The sequence below is a fragment of the Salmo trutta genome, chromosome 1, assembly GCF_901001165.1.
Source record: "Salmo trutta chromosome 1, fSalTru1.1, whole genome shotgun sequence".
In the NCBI taxonomy this organism is placed as follows: Eukaryota; Metazoa; Chordata; class Actinopteri; order Salmoniformes; family Salmonidae; genus Salmo; species Salmo trutta.
Window position 1 is genome coordinate 23,239,443 of NC_042957.1, and position 22,867 is coordinate 23,262,309.

At 43.4% G+C, this 22,867-nt stretch overlaps 1 protein-coding gene across 4 annotated transcripts; it reads left to right on the forward strand.

The window, feature by feature from the left end:
* Positions 1 to 22,603, forward strand: ncoa7b (nuclear receptor coactivator 7b). 4 transcript variants are annotated; one of them, XM_029749173.1, is made up of 18 exons: positions 1 to 121; positions 681 to 805; positions 4,388 to 4,534; positions 10,790 to 10,950; positions 16,512 to 16,579; positions 17,007 to 17,114; positions 17,189 to 17,290; positions 17,384 to 17,509; positions 17,587 to 17,771; positions 18,267 to 18,421; positions 18,602 to 19,234; positions 19,317 to 19,479; positions 19,595 to 19,745; positions 19,932 to 20,060; positions 20,191 to 20,343; positions 20,427 to 20,522; positions 20,651 to 20,724; positions 21,935 to 22,603. In XM_029749173.1, the coding sequence occupies exons 3-18, from the start codon at positions 4,497 to 4,499 to the stop codon at positions 22,068 to 22,070; spliced, it is 2,478 nt and encodes an 825-aa protein (XP_029605033.1). In that variant the 5' UTR covers positions 1 to 121; positions 681 to 805; positions 4,388 to 4,496; the 3' UTR covers positions 22,071 to 22,603. The 4 variants fall into 4 exon arrangements, with proteins under 4 accessions (XP_029605033.1, XP_029605048.1, XP_029605055.1 ...); XM_029749188.1 differs by lacking the exon at positions 1 to 121 and adding an exon at positions 320 to 385; XM_029749182.1 differs by lacking the exon at positions 1 to 121 and adding an exon at positions 398 to 538.
* Positions 22,604 to 22,867: the final 264 nt, after the last annotated feature.

Genomic DNA, 22,867 nt, shown 5'->3' on the forward strand with positions numbered 1-22,867 from the left:
AATACAACATTTATTGGATGCCAACCGCCGTTAAACCTCATCGAAGAGAGGAGTAGGTAAAGGGAGAGGTTTTATACCCCCTAACGAAAAAAAAACCTGTCCACGAAGATAAGACCACGAGGTGAGGAATTTGTGTTTGGAGGTCAATTTAGAGTGCCGAATTTGGTCAACCAAAAATGTAATTGCAAATTTTCTACGTGAGCCTTATTTGGTATAAGTTATGGTTTGGTTGTTACTAATGCGCTGACATAAGTGGACGCACGTGGCATTTCGGTAAATATGGAGAAGGACAAAAAAGCGACTGTCGGAGTTGTGCCAGTTTAACACACGTATCTGCCCTCTTACTGGCTAGAATGGTCCCACCTGCCTCCCTTCTTTTGAGGACGTGCGTTTCCTTTGTTATAGAACATATGTCAGGACTGGTCGTATTTGCGTTATTTAGAATTATGAAAATGCCTGGTTGCACTTAACTAGCTTGGATAATATATTTTAATGGTTTTATGCATGCATGTACACTATTTGCAAGTCGTAACTAACGGTAAAAAAACGTAAACATTGTCAACCACGCTACTACATCCATAAAAACATGTTTTTTTATCCGCCTTTGTCACGATAAACAAACTCTGGCTGTAATGACATCAGCTGTCAGTGTTGTCTTGTGTGGACCTTGTCCCCTCCAGTTTTTTGCAGGTAGCATACGTTCATGCAGACAACAGACTCCGGTTGCATCCATAGTCATCGGGAAATCGGTTTTGCTGCACCACTGCCAGGAACACGTTAAGAAAGAAAAGCAGGATGCAGAAAGGTGGGTAACGTTAACTAGCTAGCTTTAGACTGTATGAACTATCTTGACTAACAACATAACTAGCTCATTATAAACTCAACAAGCTAGATAACGGTTAATTGAAAGGTAGATTAGAGCTAAATTTGCTAGCTCATATTTTTTGGTCGTAATGCTGTGTAATTTTTGTCTCTAACGTTAGATCTCTTTTGTCTACCGATATCGAAAGTCTCAATGTTGTCTGTTTAATTTCTGCTGCACCTGTTAGACATCGATATGCAGTTCTTGTAAAGTCCCGAACGTTAACTAGTTTTGTCCGGTGTAGGCCGTCATTGTAAATAATAATTTGTTCTTAACTGACTTGCCTAGTTAAATAACATAAAAAAAAGTTTAAGGTTTTCAGAGATTCCCTGTTTGCCTTCTCTGTTAATCTAATCTGTTCTTCTTCGATGAGGTTTAACGGCAGTTGGTATCCAATAAATGTTGCATTACCGCCACCCACTAGACTGGAGTACAACTCCCTTATACTTTGCCCCCCCCCCCCCCCCCCCCCCCCCAAAAAAAGTAAATCAACAAATACCCCATCACCTAACCCTACACTTAAAAACTCTACTACCCTACTCCACTATTTCAATCGATCTAGTCCTACCTCAGTCCAACAGCCTGAAAGGACAGACACCCCCACTCAACACACCCTATAACTCTTTTGAAGTCAAGTCTCCTACACCCAAATACCTCGCTGCAGTTGCCACCACAACCTCAATTTTCTGCGACCTAAGTTCCATCCCTGCAGTACAGTTGATAACCACTGCTATACACACATAAAATCCATTCTTACTGTAGCATATGACAACTTCTGCACTACTCTAACCCTGGAAACCCCAACCTGCCTCTCTCGTACGGGATGCCATGGGCACGCCTACAATTAACACATACCACTACTTTCCCCAATGCTACACATTCCTTTGTCTCATGCCCTTCTGCAAACTTCTCACATCTAGGAACCTCCCTCCTACACACTGCTGCCACATGCCCATGAGCTTGACACCTGTAACAACGAAATGTATTCTGCACAAAAGCTTGTATGGAATAACATATACAGTACCAGTCAAAGTTTGGACACTCCTACTCATTCCAGGGTTTTTCTAAATTTTTTACTATTTTCTACATTGTAGAATAATAGTGAAGACATCAAACTATGAAATAACACATGGAATCATGTAGTAACCAAACAAGTGTTAAACAAATCAAAATATATTTGAGATTCTTCAAAGTAGCCACCCTTTGCCTTGATGACAGCTTTGCAATCAAAACATGACTTTTGTCAGGCAAAGACTCAACATCAAAACTCAAAAGAACAGACAATGACTCTTCTGTTTCTCCACTCACGCCACTCTGTCTGTGTCGCACCAAATGACGAGCATCAAACACCGGGAATCTTCCCCTTCAGTTGGTCAACTTTCACATTTACCTCTACCCCAGTAATCACTCCTTTTTTCTTGAGAGCAAAACAATTGACATCTCTTGTCCCCATTTGTTTTAACACAGAGAACCTACTCCCTCTGACCAGCAGAAACAAACAATTATCACAAGACAACTTCTGGTTACTTTCACTGATTCCACAGCACCCAACTCTGTTTTCACCCACCCCGAAACCTCAAATGGATCAGCCAAAAGGCAAGGGTCCACTTACATTTACATTTAAGTCATTTAGCAGACGCTCTTATCCAGAGCGACTTACAAATTGGTGCATTCACCTTATGATATCCAGTGGAACAACCACTTTACAATAGTGCATCTAAATCTTTTAAGGGGGGGGGGGTTAGAAGGATTACTTTATCCTATCCCAGGTATTCCTTAAAGAGGTGGGGTTTCAGGTGTCTCCGGAAGGTGGTGATTGACTCCGCTGTCCTGGTGTCGTGAGGGAGCTTGTTCCACCATTGGGGTGCCAGAGCAGCGAACAGTTTGGACTGGGCTGAGCGGGAACCGTGCTTCCTCAGAGGTAGGGGGGCCAGCAGGCCAGAGGTGGATGAACGCAGTGCCCTTGTTTGGGTGTAGGGCCTGATCAGAGCCTGAAGGTATGGAGGTGCCGTTCCCCTCACAGCTCCGTAGGCAAGCACCATGGTCTTGTAGCGGATGCGAGCTTCAACTGGAAGCCAGTGGAGAGAGCGGAGGAGCGGGGTGACGTGAGAGAACTTGGGAAGGTTGAACACCAGACGGGCTGCGGCGTTCTGGATGAGTTGTAGGGGTTTAATGGCACAGGCAGGGAGCCCAGCCAACAGCGAGTTGCAGTAATCCAGACGGGAGATGACAAGTGCCTGGATTAGGACCTGCGTCGCTTCCTGTGTGAGGCTTCACTTCACTCCTATTGTCACAGACTCATCTTTATCTCAAATCAAATTGTATTAGTCACATACACATGGTTAGCAGATGTTAATGCGAGTGTAGTGAAATGCTTGTGACCAATGCTCGGTGCAAGCCTTGGGCTCCGAGAACTTCACTACACCTACCACCTCTGATACTTCGCCCTCACTCACTTCAATTTTTCCTCCTGTCTTTGAGCCGTTGTACAGCTCACTCTGCTTACACTTTCAGCCATTTCTTCTTTAATAAACAATCTCCCTTTTTTTCTGCCATTTTTTTTTTTTTACCGACTCAAGCTCTTCCTCCTTCTCTCTGACCTCCTGTCTTTCTTTCCCCTCCATTCCTCCTCTGTAATCCAAGTATATGTCTCCTTATGATAATACTGCATTTCTAGTGACGTGCATCTTGTTCTTGCCCTCTCAAGGGATGCCATTTTCCATCAACCCCTCAACCTAATTTTCTCAGTTGCTATTCTGTTAACGTTACCTGCCACTCCTTACCTTTGACATAAGGAGTGGATTGTTGGCTACAGAGACCGGTAACCAGACTAATTCAGAGATGCCCGTTTTAGTAATGCCGTTGCTCAGAGTTACTACAAGCCATTTGCCAAGGTTGTAATTGTGAGCTGTTGCAGTGATTCACCCTAGTCAAGTTCATTTATTTTTACCTTTATTTAACTAGGCAAGTCAGTTAAGAACAAATTCTTATTTTCAATGACGGCCTAGGAACAGTGGGTTAACTGCCTTTTTTCAGGAGCAGAATGACAGATTTTTACCTTGTCAGCTCGGGGATTCGATTTTGCAACCTTTCGGTTACTAGTCCAACGCTCTAACCACTAGGCTACCTGCCGTCCCATACCTCAACTTCTCCATGGAATAGAACGCAGACCCGTTTTTGATATAAACCTCTGACTCCTTCAAGTCACTACTCAGGCGATGCTTCAAAAAATTTACATTCTTAAACCCTTATGTACTTGTGTTTGTACGCTGAACTCCATACTTGATAAGTATTTGGATATGTAGGCCTATGTAATCAGAGATTCAATTGGCACATGCGCTCATTTGCCAAATGCTCATTTGATATGCTTTCAGCACTCTACACTTAAGCTGATGGACCTGTGGCATTAGCTATCACTCAGCTTGTTCTAAGTCTGGTGGAGCCGTTGGCTTGCTATTTGGTACACCGCTGCAGCCAACGCAGTTACTCAGCTAATTCCCTTCGTTCATTTCTCTCCTCCCTCAGGATAAGGAAGAGTGCAGTGCGAAGAGGAAAGGAGCAGAGAAGGGATAGTCTTCACGTTCTGCTCAGTGTGTATGTGTTGGGGTGCATGAAGCTGTAGACCACTGCACTGATGGAGAAGAGGGAGAGGAAGCCTGGCTACTTTGCCAGGTAAGTGAAAGTTGTTTCTGTGTTTAGGCCGAAGTCTTTTAGCGTTATGTTTTTCCAGACGGCCTGTGTTACCAGGACGCGACAACTATGTTTTCCTTCACTGTGTGCACAGCGTGGCAGCACTGATTGACCTCCCATTATGCCATTGTTTATCACGTTGTGTTCAATTACATTTTTAATAGTCGCAAACACATTTAGCAGATGTTATTGCGGGTGTAGAGAAATGTTTGTGTTCCTAGCTCCAACTGTGCAGTTATATCGAGCAATTCATAACAGTACACACATCTAAAAGTAAAATAATTGAATTTGCTTATTTGAGCTGTTCTTAAAAAAAATTAAAATAATAATAATATTATTATATAATTTTTTTTACACCCCTTTTTCTCCCCAATTTCGTGGTATCCAATTGGTAGTAGTTACTGTCTTGTCTCATTGCTGCAACTCCCGAACGGACTCAGGAGAGGCGAAGGTCGAGAGCCATGCGTCCTCTGAAACACAACCTAGCCGCACTGCTTTTTGACACAACGCACATCCACCCCGGAAGCCAGCCGCACCAATGTGTCGGAGGAAACACGGTACACCTAGTGACCTGGTCACCGTGCACTGCGCCCGGCCCGCCACAGGAGTCGCTAGTGCGCGATGAGACAAGGATATCCCTGCCGGCCAGACCCTCCCTAACCCGGACGACGCTGGGCTAATTGTGCGTCGCCCCATGAGTCTCCCGGTTGCGGCCGGCTGCAGCAGAGCCTGGGCTCGAACCCATAATCTCTGGTGGCACAGCTAGCACTGTGATGCAGTGCCTTAGAGCACTACGCCACCCGGGAGGCCATTTGAGCTGTTCTTCGCATAATATGAACTTGGTATTTTACCAAATAGGGCTATTTTCTGTATTCCACCTCTACCTTGTCACAACACAACTGATTGGCTCAAATGCATTAAGAAGGAAAGAAATTCCACAAATTAACTTTTAACAAGGCACACATGTTAATTGAAATGCATTCCAGGTGACTACCTCATGAATCTGGTTGAGCGAATTCCAAGAGTGTGCTAAGCTGTTATCAAGGCAAAGGGTGGCTACTTTGAAGAATCTCAAATATAAAATATGTTTTGATTTGTTTAACACTGTTTTGGTTACTACATGATTCCATATGTGTTATTTCATAATTTTGATGTCTTCACTATTATTCTACAATGTAGAAAATAGTAAAAATAAAAACCCTTGAATGAGTATGTGTGTCCAAACCTTTGACTGGTACTGTATGTATGTATGTATGTGTGTGTGTGTGTATATATATATATATATATATATACACACACACAAACACACACACACAGACAGACAGCAACAGTGGAATAGGATGGCATTGACTACAAATCTCTATGTACATATGAAATTAGTAAAACACTATGTAAACATTTAAAGTGACCAGTGATCACATGTCTATGTACATAGGGCAGCAGCCTTTAAGGTGCAGGGTTGAGTAACCGGGTGGTAGCCGGCTAGTGCCAGTGACCAAGTTCAGTGCAGGGTACTGAGTTGAGACCGGCTAGTGATGGCTATTTAACAGTCTGATGGCCTTGAGATAAAAGCTGTTTTTCGGTCTCAACTTTGATGCACCTGTATTGACCTCTCCTTATGGATGCTAGCGGGGTGAGATCTAGAAGCACGTGCCATCTTGTGCATTGTCTACATGTTCTCTGTCTGCGTACTCTGACAGATGTTGTGAACACCGAGTAGTGCTCTGTAGCCATCTGGCCCTCATTATCCTGGGTACACCTGATACTTGCACTGATGCGGTGGAGTCATCTGTCAACGCTCACACACAGACTAGCGGACTGGGATGCTGTGCACATTCAAATTGGATTTCGGCATCATGGTGAAATATGACACTGATGGTTGGCTTGGAGTAGCCCCCATACACACAGTTGAAGTCGGAGGTTTACATACACTTAGGTTGGAGTCATTAACTCGTTTTTCAACCCCTCCACAAATTTCTTGTTAACAAACTATAGTTTTGGCAAGTCGGTTAGGACATCTACTTTGTGCATGACACAAGTAATTTTTCCAACAATTGTTTACAGACAGATAATTTCAGTTATAATTCACTGTATCACAATTCCAATGGGTCAGAAGTTGACTGTGCCTTTAAACAGCTTGGAAAATTCCAGAAAATGATGTAATTGCTTTAGAAGCTTCTGATAGGCTAATTGACATCATTTGGGTCAATTGGAGGTGTACCTGTGGATGTATTTCAAAGCCTACCTTCAAACTCAGTGCCTCTTTGCTTGACATCATGGGAAAATCAAAAGAAATCAGCCAAGACCTCAGGAAAAAAAATTTTAGACCTCCAAGTCTGATTCATCCTTGGGAGCAATTTCCAAACGCCTGAAGGTACCACGTTCATCTGTACAAACAATAGTACGCAAGTATATACACCATGGGACCACGCAGCCATTATACCGCTTAGGAAGTAGACGCGTTCTGTCTCCTAGAGATGAACGTACTTTGGTGTGATAAGTGCAAATCAATCCCAGAACAACAGCAAAAGGACCTTGTGAAGATGCTGGAGGAAACAGGTACAAAAGTATCTATATCCACAGTAAAACGAGTCCTATATCGACAAACCTGAAAGGCCGCTCAGCAAGGAAGAAGCCACTGCTCTAAAACCGCCATTAAAAAAAGCCAGACTACGGTTTGCAACTGCACATGGGGACGAAGATTGTACTTTTCAGAGAAATGTCCTCTGGTCTGATGAAACAAAAACACAACTGTTAGGCCATAATGACCATCGTTATGTTTGGAGGAAAAAGGGGGAGGCTTGCAAGCCGAAGAACACCATCCAAACTGTGAAGCACGGGGGTGGCAGCATCATGCTGTCGGTGTGCTTTGCTGCAGGAGGGACTGGTGCACTTCACTAAATAGATGGCAAGGAACATTGTGGATATATTGAAGCAACATCTCAAGACATCAGTCAGGAAGTTAAAGCTTGGTCGCAAATGGGTCTTCCAAATGGACAATGACCCCAAGCGTACTTCCAAAGTTGTGGCAAAATGGCTTAAGGACAACAAAGTCAAGGTATTGGAGTGGCCATCACAAAGCCCTGACCCCAATCTATAGAAAATTTGTGGGCAGAACTGAGAAAGCGTGTGCGAGCAAGGAGGCCTACAAACCTGACTCAGTTACACCAGCTCTGTCAGGAGGAATGGGCCAAAATTCACCCAACGTATTGTGGGAAGCTTGTGGAAGGCTACCTGAAATGTTTGACCCAAGTTAAACAATTTAAAGACAATGCTTCCAAATACTAATTGAGTGTACGTAAACTTTTGACCCACTGGGAATGTGATGAAAGAAATAACAGCTGAAATAAATTATTCTCGCTACTATTATTCTGACATTTCACATTCTTAAAATGAAGTGGTGATCCTAACTGACCTAAGACGGAATTTTTACTCAGATTAAATGTCAGGAATTGTGAAACTGGGTTTAAATGTATTTTCCTAACGTGTATGTATACTTCTGACTTCAACTGTACATGCATACACACGCAGACTACGTACATAGTCTCAAGTGCAGGCTGACAACACGTTGATAGGTGCACTCGTTACATCCCTCTGCTGTGTCTCGGAGATGCATCCCATACCTTTCAGGCTAGAGCTAGGCTAATAACCTCAGTATTGAATGGAGAGACCGTATAGCCCGAGGAGCGGGAACATGGAGGAAGGACCTCTTGTTTCTTTTGACCTCTTATTCCTTTTGACCACACCACCTCAGCTAGCATCTCCTGCTCTCCCTCTCTTCCTGTCCACTGAGCAGGGTGCAAAGGCCATTCAGGATTGCGGAGTGCTTGCGAACGTAAGAGACACTGTGAAATGGCTGCCTGTTATCATCTTTGGGATAAGGGGCAGTGTTTTCACGGCCAGATAAAAAAACGTACCCGATTTTAAGCTGGTTACTACTCCTGCCCAGAAACTAGGATATGGATATAATTAGTAGATTTGGATAGAAAACACTCAAGTTTCTAAAACGGTTTGAATGGTGTCTGAGTATAACAGAACTCGTATGGCAGGCCAAAACCTGGGAAGATTCCATGCAGGAAGTGCCCTGTCTGACCATTTGTTGTCCTTCTGTTACATCTCTATCGAAATTACAGCATCTGTGCTGTAACGTGACACTTTCTAAGGCTTCCATTGGCTCTCTAAAGCCGCCAGAAAGTGGAATGGGGTGTCTGCTGTCTCTGGGCAAAGTATAGGAGCAGAGGTTGTAAGTGGTCAGCCTGGGGACAGTGAGACTGGAGATGCTCGGTCACGAGAACTCGCCATGTTTTTCTTTCTCTCTTTGAATGAACACAACGTTACCCGGTTGGAATATTATCACTATTTTACGAGAAAAATAGCATAAAAATAGATTTTAAACAGCGTTTGACATGCTTCTAAGTACGGTAATGGAATATTTTGAAATGTTTTGTCACGAAATGCACTCGCGCGTTACCCTTCGGATAGTGACCTGAACGCACGAACAAAACGGAGGTATTTGGATATAACTATGGATTATTTGGAACCAAAACAGCATTTGTTGTTGAAGTAGAAGTCCTGGGAGTGCATTTTGACGAAGAACAGCAAAGGTAATCCAATTTTTCTAATAGTAATTCTGAGTTTAGGTTGCCCCAAACTTGGTGCGTGTCAAATTAACTAGTCTTTGATGGCCGAGCTATGTACTCAGAATATTGCAAAATGTGCTTTCGCCGAAAAGCTATTTTAAAATCTGACATAGCGATTGCATAAATGAGTTCTGTATCTATAATTCTTAAAATAATTATGCATTTTGTCAACGTTTACTCATGAGTAATTTAGTAAATTCACCGGAAGTTTTCGGTGGGTATGCTAGTTCTGAACATCACATGCTAATGTAAAATGCTGTTTTTTGATATAAATATGAACTTGATTGAAAAAACATACATGTATTGTATAACATAATGTCCTAGGATTGTCGTCTGATGAAGATCTTCAAAGGTTAGTGCTGCATTTAGCTGTGGTTTGGGTTTATGTGACATATATGCTTGCTTGGAAAATGTCTGTGATTATTTGTGGCTATGTACTCTCCTGACATAATCTAATGTTTTGCTTTCGCTGTAAAGCCTTTTTGAAATCGGACATGTGGTTAGATTAACGAGAGTCATATCTTTAAAATGGTGTAAAATAGTTGATTGTTTGAAAAAATTGAATTGTGGTATTTTAGTTGGTTTTGTATTTTGCGCCGTGCGATACCATTGGCTGTTGGCTAGGGGTTCCGCTAGCGGAACGTCTGTCCTCAACAGGTTAACCAAATTTTGTCATATGGCCTCCAGGACTTGGACAGTCACAGGATGCCCCAAAAGCCGGTCCCGGTTGATTTAACATTATTACTATTCTTTATAAAGTGTATTTAAAAAAAAAAAAATTTAATCCCTGTAAGTAGCTGAAGCATGAGGAATCTAGTAGTAATTATGGAAGCATGGGAACCTGGCTCTGTCTGTCCTGTTGCTGTTGTTTTTGGAAGAGTTGTTTGTTTTGCGTTATCTGTGGCTGTGCTTGAGTGGGGGTACACAGGCAGGCCAAGCATTTTCGCTGTAACCAGGATAGCAAAAAAGCAAGAGTGAGACAAAATAGTAGAGCGCCAAATGAAATCTATATATTCCGCTTGTGATATGTCCCTGTGTGAAACAGAATGTCAGTGTGGCATGTGCTGGTGAAATCCTGAAACGTTTACTAGATGTCGGTTGCTCTGCAGTATCCGTAATTGCAGAGAAGCTATAAAAGACCAGCGCTGTATCCGTTAGTCTCATGTCTCCAAACGTATTGATCCACTGCCCAGTGCTCCTCCATTAGAGATGCTCTCTCTCTCAGCTTCTTCATTTTCACACATCCTTTGTCTGTACAGCATTGGTTTTCCTTGAAGGGAAGTCAACATATCTCCTCTCTCTCTTTCTATACTGGGCCTACACTGCCTGGGCCTTGTTTACAACCTGTTTGTCGGTCCCATAGGCCTAGCACTATCCCTGTGTACACTGGGTGACTGTAGCTTCCCCTGTTAATGAACCTAGGCGGGGGTGGGAGACGCCATGACGTCATTGCCTGACCTATCAATGATTCATCAGGGAAAAGGGGAGCAGAGAGAGGACGGTGTGGAGGAAGGTAGGGAGAGAAAGTGAGCAAGCAAATGAAATCAAATGTTTATAAGCCTGAGTAAACAGATTGACCTCTTCTCCATAACCTCAGGCTGAAGAGACGGAGACAGCTCAAGCAGAGCCAATCAGGGAAGTCAGTGGCTGAGCAGAACCGGTTGGATTCGTCCGCAAAGATGCCCGTCATCTCCTGCCCAGACCCTGCTTTTTCTGAACCCCTGGAGAGGATAAAACCTAACCTGCCTGGAGGCTCAGGTAAAACTTTGTCATGAAGTTGGCCTGATGGGGGGGAAGTTTATGACCCCCATAAATACCTTTCCCCTTTTCTCTCTCCCTACTCTACAGAGTGACTCTTGGAAAGTCCTTTGTTAACATAGAGAGAGTCTTATAACATCAAAAGGGTGGGGAAAGGAACCATATTTCGGTAATCCAACCAGCTGAAAATATGCGTTGGTATTTATAGAATATAATGCCAGATCAGTTGTCATCTGAGACACTATTACTAATGAAAGGATTACATAAACTGTATCTTGGAAAGTCTACACATTATAATTATCAGATTCACATGGAATTGTGCAATTTAAATGTTGAAATATGAAACTATTTGTGAAAAGATGAAATGTAATTTAGCTTCTTAACTTGTTATGGATAGGGGGCAGTATTTTCACGGCCGGATAAAAAAAGTACCCGATTTAATCTGGTTATTACTCCTGCCCAGAAACTAGAATATGCATATAATTAGTAGCTTTGGATAGAAAACACTCCAAAGTTTCTAAAACTGTTTGAATGGTGTCTGTGAGTATAACAGAACTCAAATGGCAGGCCAAAACCTGAGAAGATTCTGTACAGGAAGTACCCTGTCTGACCATTTCTTGGCCTTCTTTGTCATCTCTATCCAAAACAGAGGATCTCTGCTGTAACGTGACACTTTCTTAGGCTCTCAGAAGGCGCCAGAACGTTGAATGATGACTCTGCAGTCTCTGGCTGAAAAACAGTAGCGCATTTGGATAGTGGTCGATCTGAGAACAATGAGACGAGTGCGCGCGTGCACGTGAAGAGTCCATTTTGCATTTTCAGTCTTTGAACGAAAACAACGACTTCCGGTCGGAATATTATCGCTATTTTACGAGAAAAATCGCATAAAAATTGATTTTAAACAGCGTTTGACATGCTTCGAAGTACGGTAATGGAATATTTTGAATTTGTTTGTCACGATACGCGTCTGTGCGTCACCCTTCGTTACCCTTCGGATTGTGTCTTGAACGCACGAACAAAACGTCGCTATTTGGATATAACTATGGATTATTTGGAACCAAACCAACATTTGTTGTTGAAGTAGAAGTCCTGGGAGTGCATTCTGACGAAGAACAGCAAAGGTAATCCAATTTTTCTTATAGTAAATCTGAGTTTGGTGAGTACCAAACTTGGTGGGTGTCAAAATAGCTAGCCTGTGATGGCCGGGCTATCTACTCAGAATATTGCAAAATGTGCTTTCACCGAAAAGCTATTTTAAAATCGGACACCGCAATTGCATAAAGGAGTTCTGTATCTATAATTCTTAAAATAATTTATGTTTTTTGTGAACGTTTATCGTGAGTAATTTAGTAAATTCACCGCAAGTGTTCGGTGGGAATGCTAGTTTTGAACGTCACATGCTAATGTAAAAAGCTGTTTTTTGATATAAATATTAACTTGATTGAACAAAACATGCATATATTGTATAACATAATGTCCTAGGGTTGTCATCTGATGAAGATCATCAAAGGTTAGTGCTGCATTTAGCTGTGGTTTTGTTTTTTGTGACGTTATATGCTAGCTTGAAAAATGGGTGTCTGATTATTTCTGGCTGGGTACTCTCCTGACATAATCTAATGTTTTGCTTTCTTTGTAAAGCCTTTTTGAAATCAGACAGTGTGGTTAGATAAAGGAGAGTCTTGTCTTTAAAATGGTGTAAAATAGTCATATGTTTGAAATTGTAGTTTTCGGATTTTCGAGGAGTTTGTATTTCGCGCCACGCCCTATAATTGGATATTGGAGCGGTGCAAATCATTGCAAAGGACCTTGTGAAGATGCTGGAGGAAACGGGTACGAAACGGGTATATTCACAGTAAAACGAGTCCTGTATCCACACAACCTGAAAGGCCGCTCAGCAAGGAAGAAGCCACTGCTCCAAAACCGAAGTACACCATCCCAACCGTGAAGCACGGGGTGGCAGCATGATCTTGTGGGGGTGCTTTGCTGCAGGAGGGACTGGTGCACTTCACAAAATAGATGGCATCATGAGGATGGAAGATTATGTGGATATATTGAAGCAACATCAAGACATCATTCTGGAAGTTAAAGCTTGGTCGCAAATGGGTCTTCCAAATGGACAATGACCCCAAGCCTTCTTCCAAAGTTGTGGCAAAACGGCTTAAGGACAACGAAGTCAAGGTATTGGAGTGGCCATCACAAAGCCCTGAACTCAATCCTATAGAACATTTTGTGGGCAGAACAGAGAAAGCGTGTGCGAGCAAGGAGGCCTACAAACCTGACTCAGTTACACCAGCTCTATCAGGAGGAATGGGCCAAAATTCACCCAACTTATTGTGGGAAGCTTGTGGAAGGCTACGTTAAACGTTTGATCCAAGTTAAACTATTTAAAGGCAATGCTACCAAATACTAATTGAGTGTATGTAAACTTCTGACCCACTAGGAATGTGATAAAAGAAATAAAAGCTGAAATCATTTTCTCTACTATTATTCTGACATTTCACTTTCTTAAAATAAAATGGTGGGAATTTTTACTAGGATTAAATGTCAGGAATTGTGAAAAACTGAGTTGAAATATATTTGGCTAAGGTGTATGTAAACTTCCGACCTCAACTGTATGTATTTTATAAGCAGTGAGGCTGATGCAACCGATCAGACCGTTTAGCTTAAAATGTTGATACAGGTTTATTCCTTCATATTTTAAACTCAGTAATGCGCACATGGCTGTAGGCTACATGCAAATGTTCCAAAATGCAATTAGCGGTTTAACGCTGTTCTCAGAAGCGCACCACTTGCGCAAGCGGTTTCACATGAAAGAGATGAAAATATCCTTTAGAAATGTAAGAAAGGGGGGAGATCTGAAGATGCATCAACTAGCATGGGATACTAATATGACTAGGATTGTGTCTTTGGCTGCTAGACGACAAAGTTGATTTGAAAACTAAAAGAATGAGTATAATGCTGGATTCAATGGTATATGAAGGGTTTATAAAATAATTCCCTCAACACTTCTATGGTTGTATTTTGGCTAGGCTACTTTGAAAAATGTAAGACATGCTTCATAAAATGAAAACATTCAGGTTTTAAACATTTTGTTTGTGGTTAAACAATTTTGTAACTGCTGACCATCTCTGCTCAGATTCAAGGTGGGTGATGTGCGGTGCGCAACAGGCACTGTCCTCTCCGGTCTTGTGACCATTTGATCTGAACAAGCCAGTGTCTCGTATGTTGACAGAATCAAACCTTTAGACATGAATGTTAATTATCCTTCATTTTATTTGTCAAACGTTACTGGAGTTTAGCCTATACAGTGCATTGGGAAAGTATTCAGACCCCTTCACTTTTTCCACCCTTTTTGTTACGTTACAGCCTTATTCTAAAATGGATTAAATAAAAACATGTCTTCATCAATATATACACACACACACCATAATGACAAAGTGAAAACAGGTTTTGAAAATGTTTGCATATTTTCTTAAAAATAAAACATATTTACATAAGTATTCAATCTCTTTGCTACGGGACTTGAAATTGAGCTCAAGTGCATCCTGTTTCCATTGATCATCCTTGTTGTTTCTACAACTTGATTGGAGTCCACCTGTTGTAAATTCAATTAATTGGACATGATTTGGAAAGGCACACACCTGTCTATATAAGGTCCCACAGTTGACAGAGATTGTCAAAGCAATAACTAAGCCATGAGGTCGAAGGAATTGTCTGTAGAGCTCCGAGACAGCATTCTGTCGTGGCACAGATCTGGGGAAGGGTACCAAAACATTTCTGCAGCATGGGAGGCCACTGTTCTTCGGGACCTTCATCATTCTTAAATGGAAGAAGTTTGGAAGACTTCCTAGAGCTGGCCGCCCGGCCAAACTGAGCACTCGGGGGAGAAGGGCCTTGGTCAGGGTGGTGACCAAGAACCCTAAGGTCACTCTGACAGAGCTCCAGGGTTCCTCTGTGGAGATGGTTGTCCTTCTGGAAGATTCTCCCATCTCTGCAGCACTCCACCAATCAGGCCTTTATGGTAAAGTGGCCAGACGGAAGCCACTCTAAAGTAAAAGGTACATGACAGCCCGCTTGGAGTTTGCCAAAAGGCACCTTGAGTGGCCCGGACTTCAACCCAATCGAACATTTCTGGAGAGACCTGAAAATGGCTTTGCAGCGACGCTTCCCATCCAACCTGACAGAGCTTGAGTCGATCTGCAGAGAAGAATGGTAGAAACTCCCCAATACAGGTGTGCCACGCTTGCAGCGTCAAACCCAAGAAGACTCGAGGCTAATCGCTGCCAAAGGTGGTTCAACAAAGCACTAAGTAAAGGGTCTGAATGCATATGTAAATATGATATTTCAGTTATTTTTTAGTTGAATAAATTAGCTGTTTTTGTGTGTGTGTGGGGGGGGGGTGTAGTCAATTTTAAATAAGGCTGTAACGTAACAAAATGTGAAAAAGTGAAGGGGTCTGAATACTTTCCAAATGCACTGTATTTATGTAATTAAAAGTCTCATTAAAGTTTGACTACATTTACTTCACCTTCCTCATGTCATCGGTTTGGACATGAGGCTGTAGCCAATATGCATATCACCTACACTTTGACATGAAGGCCTTTTTCATTTGTGTACATGAAAAATAGATTTTAATATTACGCCAATGTTGATCCAATTCTGATCGGAGTAATTGTTTGATATAGTTTTTCGGACTATTTACTGTAAATCTATTTTTGTCAGAACAATTTTTTTTTTCTTGTCCCAGATGAGTGTTGAGGTCTGTAGTCTGTAAAGCTTAGAGACCTTTCATTAACCCCGTGTTAATCTACTAGCCACAGTACTGTCAGTACCAGGCCAGCTGTGTAAACTGCTGTCAGTAATTTAATTAAACCCGGTAATTTTTCTCTCCAGCCCAGTGTGGGCATCTAGACAAAAGAACCCACATAACCCTGACCGACAACTCACTGAAGGACAGACAGAGCTCTGTGTTATTGCTGTGTCTGTCTGTCCTCTCCAGGCCTGGTTATAAAGGATTCAAGCTAAGGCCTTTTACCGTGTGCAGCCTTTTAATTTAGAGGTTGTTGCATATTGGCTTTACAAACAGCAATGTAATTCAATCAGAACAGATATCCCCATAATCCTAGGTATGCAGTTACTGACCAATGAGTCTGTTCAGTCCTATACTGCATTCACTCAGAGCTACAACAGGACACAGAAAGAAAACAAACATATCTTATGACTATTTCTTGATCTGATAAAGCTACCAGTCATTATGCAGTAGTGAATAAGTGACAGCTCTGTACCAAAGGTGATCTCTGAATGTACAGTGACCCACGGCTAGACTCCTCACAGCTGTACAATGCTGAGTCATCCCTCCACTGTTTCTGTAGGAGCTGGAGTAGAGGACATAGTGGGAGGATGTTTTTAATAAACTGGCTCAGGCAATTAGTGAGCGATTCCAATATAGCTCAATTTTAAAGCACTATTGTGTTTGTGCATACATGCTTTTGTTTCTGATTGAGCTGCTCTAAGGCGGTCATCTCTCTATACTGTGTCAGTGACCTGTGGCTGTCTTTCAGATGGCAGCAGCAACAGGAGCAGCCAGGCCAAGCGACAGAAGAGGCCCCCCGGGACAGTGGAGTATACTGTTAGTACCGGCTGCCTCGGTGATGCCTCACTAACTCCACTCTCTCACACTACAACTCCCATAAACCCATGGGGTTCTGACTTCAAAGACATTGCTTAGGAAAGCAATGTGGACAATAAACCTCAAACATTTTCTTCAGAAAATACAGGGGTGTATTCATTACGTCTAGCAATGGAAACCATTTTCCATTTTTAAGAACCAAATGGAAGCAAACTGAGCGAACAGAACAGAGGGACCTACCTGAATTTGTCCAATAGAAACTCAATTTCATTGCAAAACGTTTTGCGACAAAATCGGCTTAATGAAGACACCCCAGTTGTATGCTTTGCAAGATTTCTGCAGATTTAGTCTCATGCTCCATTTTGCTTTGGGTAGATTGATACTTTTGGTAATCAAAAATAACCAAGGATTTAACTTCATGTCACAGGTGGGACTCCAGGAATCTCTAAGCAGCATTGCTCTGAAGTTTAACATCACCCCGAATAAACTGGTGCAGCTCAACCGTCTCTTCTGTCGCAGTATCTATCCTGGACAGGTGATGTTTCAGCACATTATACACCACTTCATGCTGTAAATCCTGGCTAACATGCCTGTATTTCACCCTTGCAGAAGCTGTTTGTTCCTGACGTGGGCCAATCGGGTGCTGACTCTCAGTCTGTGGGTTCTTCTGACCCCGCCTTCCCCAGTGGCCTATCAGAGAAGGTGTTACAGGTAAGTCAGTTCTCCTTTTTAAGATTACTTTAGTATGGGTTATCTTTGATCCTGGTTCTGTGCTTGTCCCTGCTGCCTGGCGATATGTTTCAGGATGGAGAATCCAGCGGCGGGTCAGTAAGACCATTACGACGGGTGCTGTCACCCCTGTCCGAGGACGAGAGCCCCGCCACGGCTAAGTTCATTAAGATGAGCTGCAAGTACTTCACTGATGGAATGGTAAGTGGCCAAACCGTAGGCCATTTTGCATTAAAGACCACCACAGCAGACTCAAACTGATGTATTTTGTCTCCCAGGGTGTGGTGGGAGGGGTGATGATCGTGACGCCCAACAACATCATGTTTGACCCTCACAAGTCGGACCCCCTGGTGATCGAGCACGGCTGTGAGGAGTACGGCCTGCTCTGCCCCATGGAGGAGGTGGTGTCTGTGGCCCTCTACAACGACATCTCCCGCATGAAGCTCAAGGACGTGTTGCCGTTGTAAGAACCCACCCTGCCATCTTGAGAAGCTCTTTCACACTCTGTCCATCTTTCACTCCCTATCTAAACTAGCCCTTTTTGCTCTTTCTTGATCTTATCTTAACCCTGCTTTTTTTACTGACTCTTCAAGCGTCACACTTCTTCTTCTTGTTATTTCTACCTTTCTGCACTCCTCTCTCTCACTTGTTCTTTCTCCTCCCTCTCTGAGGTGGAAAGTTGAACTGATTTCCGGTACCAGATTTTAGGGGCAGACGACTCGGATTAGTTTTTGTCTTTTAGTTTTTGAATAATCATATTTTATTTTGAACTGGTTCATTGTCTCGGTTACTATTATTTGTAGTATTATTATTTTGCCTTTTGAAATCCCTTTTTATTTTAGTTCTGTTTTTCAGTTGCATTTTCTTTCTGTTCATTTATGATTTCCATTTCTTTTGTTTATTTAATTATTTTTATTCTCCCATCCTGCTTTGTGGTGTGCCCCCTGACACTCTACAGAGACCCACCCCAGGATCTGTGTCCTCTGTACAGGCCCGGGGAGTGGGAGGAGCTGCCCTCGGAGCGCGACCTCAACCCCTTTAGCCGTTACGAGGCGCTGGACCCCAAACGACCCATCGTCCTGGACGACATCAACTCTGCCCTGTCAGAGACTGGTATGACTGGGAGATAACACACAATGACTTGCATTGGATCAGGATGAATCATGGCAAATCAAAATGAATCATTATACACGTCAAGTTAAAAAACAAATTAATTCGTGCATAAGAATAATTGAGCAATATTTTGATCCATGTGGTCATTTTAATAAAACAGCATGTTTTCTTATATCCCAGTCATAGCGAGAGCCGAGTGTGATCCAGCAGACAAGTCTCCATCAGACGAGGGTTTCACAGAGCTGGAGCTTCCCTTGAACGGGAATGCTGAGGAACCGAAGAGCGAATCCAGACCACCTGCCACTGCTACAAGCCCAGACCAGCAAGGAGAGCCTCCAGGTTCTAATACCCCTAAACGGGCAAAGTCCCAGGACCAGTCCCCTTCTGACTCAGTCCCACTGACCTCGCAGAGAGGGGAGGTTTTGGGACTGGTACAGAACAGATCCATTGAGGACATGACAGAATCACTGCCCGTCTCATCAAAGACTGAGAAAGACGGTGAACTCTTGAAGGAGACGCCTGCTAGCCTAGCCACAGGCCAAGGCCAAGACGACAACTCTACAGGGCAACTAGTGAACAATGCTAGCATTAGCGAACAATCAGAATCAGCAATGGACCAAAACAGGAAGCTGAGCTTCAGTGAGACCGCTGAGGCTCCGGGAAAATGTATTTCTTGGGAACCCAGCCCTGCAGGCGAGCTGCAGAACGGACCAATGGTAGAGGAGGGGCTGAGTGAGGAAGAGGAGCGGAAGAGGAGCAACAAAGCGGAGGTGAAGTCATGGCTGCTGGAGCGGATGCAGGCGCCCATCCAAAGTGAGTGTTCACAAACACTTCAAGCATTTTGTGTGGTTTCTTGTATTGCATTGTTTCAAATTGTTCAAAATTCTCTCTGCAGACACGCTTCTGTCAACGGAGGAGAAGAGTAAGACCCCTCCCATGTTCCTTTGTCTCAAGGTGGGCAAGCCTATGAGGAAGTCCTTTGTCATTAGCCGGTCATCCAGCCCCGCTCACACGAGAGGAAAGCAGTCGGAGTACTGGTTTGCTGTACCCCAGGAGAGGTGAGAGGTCAACCAATGAGACCACAGCCAGAGCCTCGATGACAACTGGTGTGTGTTCACAATTTTATAAACTTTCAATAAATGTTCTGAAACATAAAAGTGAGATGTGTTTCAGGGTGGACCACCTATATGCGTTTTTTGTCCAATGGTCTCCTGACGTGTACGGGAAGGTGGCCAGGGAGCAGGGCTTCGTGGTCGTGGAGAAGGATGAGCTCAACATGATCGATAACTTCTTCAGTGACCCCGGGACCCCTCACAGCTGGGAGGTGAGTTCACACGGCATGACCCCTCGCATGAGTGTATTTTGACTGTGATGTTATGTTAACATTGTGGTCAAGTATTTTGTGTGTGTGGAACAAGCTGTGTTCAATGTTTGGACTATGAGTTTTATCGGTTAAGTATGTTTTGACTGTACTGTTAAGGTATCTAACAGTACATGGTTGTGTTCGTAGATCATCACCATCAACGAGGCGACGCGCAGGCAGACTTCTGACAGTTACGAAGGGGAGGAGCCTTCGGGGGATCTACTGCCCATGCTCAGTGACCCTAGCACTCTGCTACAGGACACACACATAGAGAAGGTACACACACGCCATGATTCACAAAACACTTTCAATCAAGAAAACAAACATGTGACTTCACCTACACAACCTATGCAGAAATGCACATCGACACACACTTCCCAGAATCTGTTTTTCTCTCTCCCCACAGCTTGTGTGTCGGCTGCCGGCGCGGGTGCAGGGGTATCCATGGAGACTGGCTTACAGCACGGCAGAACACGGGACCAGCCTAAAGACCCTGTACAGGAGCCTATTGGATGTGGACAGCCCTGTGCTACTGGTTATCAAAGACATGGACAACCAGGTACACACACACTGACAATGGTGCCCAATTTGTATTGGACTCTTGAGTTTTTTTTTAATTCTCTCCCCCCCCCCCCCCATTAGTTGTTTGGGGGATACTCTACCCATCCCTTCAGAGTAAGTGAGCACTGCTATGGCACGGGAGAGACCTTCCTCTTCAGCTTCTGCCCTGAGATCAAGGTCAGACGTAGTCATATTTATACTCTGTGTGTTATCCTTAAACCTATGTTCAAGTTTAATGCTTTATATGAGCTGGATGCCATTGCTTTTCTCCCTGACTTCCAATGTGTTGCTTTTCCTTTGCTCAGATGTATCGCTGGACTGGGGAGAACTCCTACTTTGTTAAAGGCAACATAGATTCTCTTCAGATGGGAGGAGGAGGGTGAGTGTATTTGAATATATGTGATTGAGCAATGTGAGGAAGCGTGCAACTGGCATGCTGACTGCAGGAATGTCCACCAGACTGTTGGCAGATAATTCAATGTTCATTTCATTACCATAAGCCACCTCCGTTGTTTTCGAGAATTTGGCAGTACGTTCAACCGGCCTGCAGACCACATGTTTGGCGTCATGTGGGCAAGCGGTTTGCAGTGACCCATGGTAGCGGTGGGGTTACGGTATGTGCAGGCGTAAGCTACGGTAAACGAACACAATTGCAATTTAAATGCACAGAGATACCATGACGAGATCCTCAGGCCCATTGTCATGCCGTTCATCCGCTGCCATCACGTTTTGACGTATACAACAGCGCGTTCCAGTTCCCGCCAATATCCAGCAACTTCACACAGCCATGGAAGAGGAGTGGGACAACATTCCACAGGCCACAATCAATAGCCTGATCAACTCTATGTGAAGGAGATGCTGCATGAGGCAAATGGGGCAAAACCAGATACTGACTGGTTTTCTGATCCACGCCCCTACCTTTAAAAACAAGAAAATGCATGTGACTAACAGATACGTATGTTTTCCCAGTCATGTGCAATCCAGCGATTAGGGCCTAATCAATTTATTTCAATTGACTGATTTCCTTATATGAATTGTAATTCAGTAAAATCTTTGGAATTGTTGTGTTTATTTTTGTTCAGTGTATATACAAAACACAGAATCTCGTTTTTGACTGCACTGGGCCTTATAAGAATGACAACAAATGACAGCTTATATACACAAAAGCTGGTGATCAGGTTATGAAATGGCTTGACAGATGTTTTGATGTCTGTGTATCACCTGAAATAGCTAGCCTATTAAATTATAGGCTGTGGCTATGAAGTTTTTGCCCCCGCCCCTACGGAAACCTCTTTCTGAACGCTAAGGATCCGGATCATGTTCTGCGCATGTGTTATTTTATGCACACTATGTAGCTACTGCTCACCCTCCACCTCCCTTTACGTTTCCCTCTTTACTCACCCTCTTCTGAACCATGACGATGTAGCCCATCTCTGCCTCATATTTCTGTACGCAGCGTTGTACCTTCGCTGTCACGCTTTGCTTGACAAAAAGCCATGTAAGCATCTTTGTGTGACCTGCTCTCTGTTGAAGTCAACTTGTAGTTGCCATGTCGTTATGAGTTAGTTTTTCCCTGTCTCTCTCCCTAGAGGTCAGATAGGGCTGTGGGTGGACGCTGACCTGTACCACGGCACCACCTCCAGCTGTGCCACCTTCCACAACCAGCCCCTCTCCCCCCAGAAGGACTTCATCATCCACAGTGTGGAGGTCTGGGCCTTCGAGTAGCCTCCCTCCACCTCCAGTCTCCGCCAAACCCCACCCACACTGGTGGGAACCTAGACCAAGCTTCAACGCCCACCCCTTTACCAGAATGGGGAGCTGACGATTTGAGATGGTGTATGTCATGGTTTATGCCAGCCGGTTTGATGTGGTTGGAATCTGGTTTGTCCTGAGTGTGGCGGAGGTGTGAAAAGCTGTGGCTGGTGTATTTTCCTCTCTCTCTATTTGCTGCCTTAAGGTTCTCGCATGCTTCCTAGTCGAAATGTGGCGCGTCGGTTCACGCATTTATTATGACAAGATTTTGTGACGTTTTTGTTCGTTTTGGTGTTTGGCAGGTTTTTTTTCCAGCTGTTCACACACATTTTTTTTCTTGAGACAAGTTTAAGTTCACTAGCCGAAGTCTACTCGCCTTTGTCAGTGATTGGTCAAAAGTAGGGATTCTTCAATGAAGTGTTTGTCATTCAACGAGAGACGACTACTTTTCATGCAAATTTCTTCACTTAAAATACTGCACCAAACATCTTAGCTAGATGTAAAATTGCAAAAAACTAAAAATAACTACACTTTTGTTAATTTCTCTGATTTATTCAAACTATTTTGAGGAAGTGTATACTGACTATGTTGCTACGGCGTCTCAAGAGGGACAAAACGTAATATTGCTGCTTTTTTTCTCGAATTTCAAGCAGTCATTTAAGGGAGTATGTGAGGCACAGATGTTCGTCTAGCTGAGTTCTGCTACTAGCAAACCGAATCTAGCATGCAGGCACCTTTTTTATACCTACCATGCCACAGCTATCCCAGCA

Bases quoted from the DNA above. Each gene is read 5' to 3' on its own strand.
- ncoa7b (XM_029749173.1), top strand. From the start codon at position 4,497: ATGGAGAAGAGGGAGAGGAAGCCTGGCTACTTTGCCAG. The intron at 17,772-18,266 runs GTAAGAACCCAC...GACACTCTACAG, and splicing joins CTCAAGGACGTGTTGCCGTT to AGACCCACCCCAGGATCTGT. The intron at 20,523-20,650 runs GTCAGACGTAGT...TCCTTTGCTCAG, and splicing joins GCTTCTGCCCTGAGATCAAG to ATGTATCGCTGGACTGGGGA.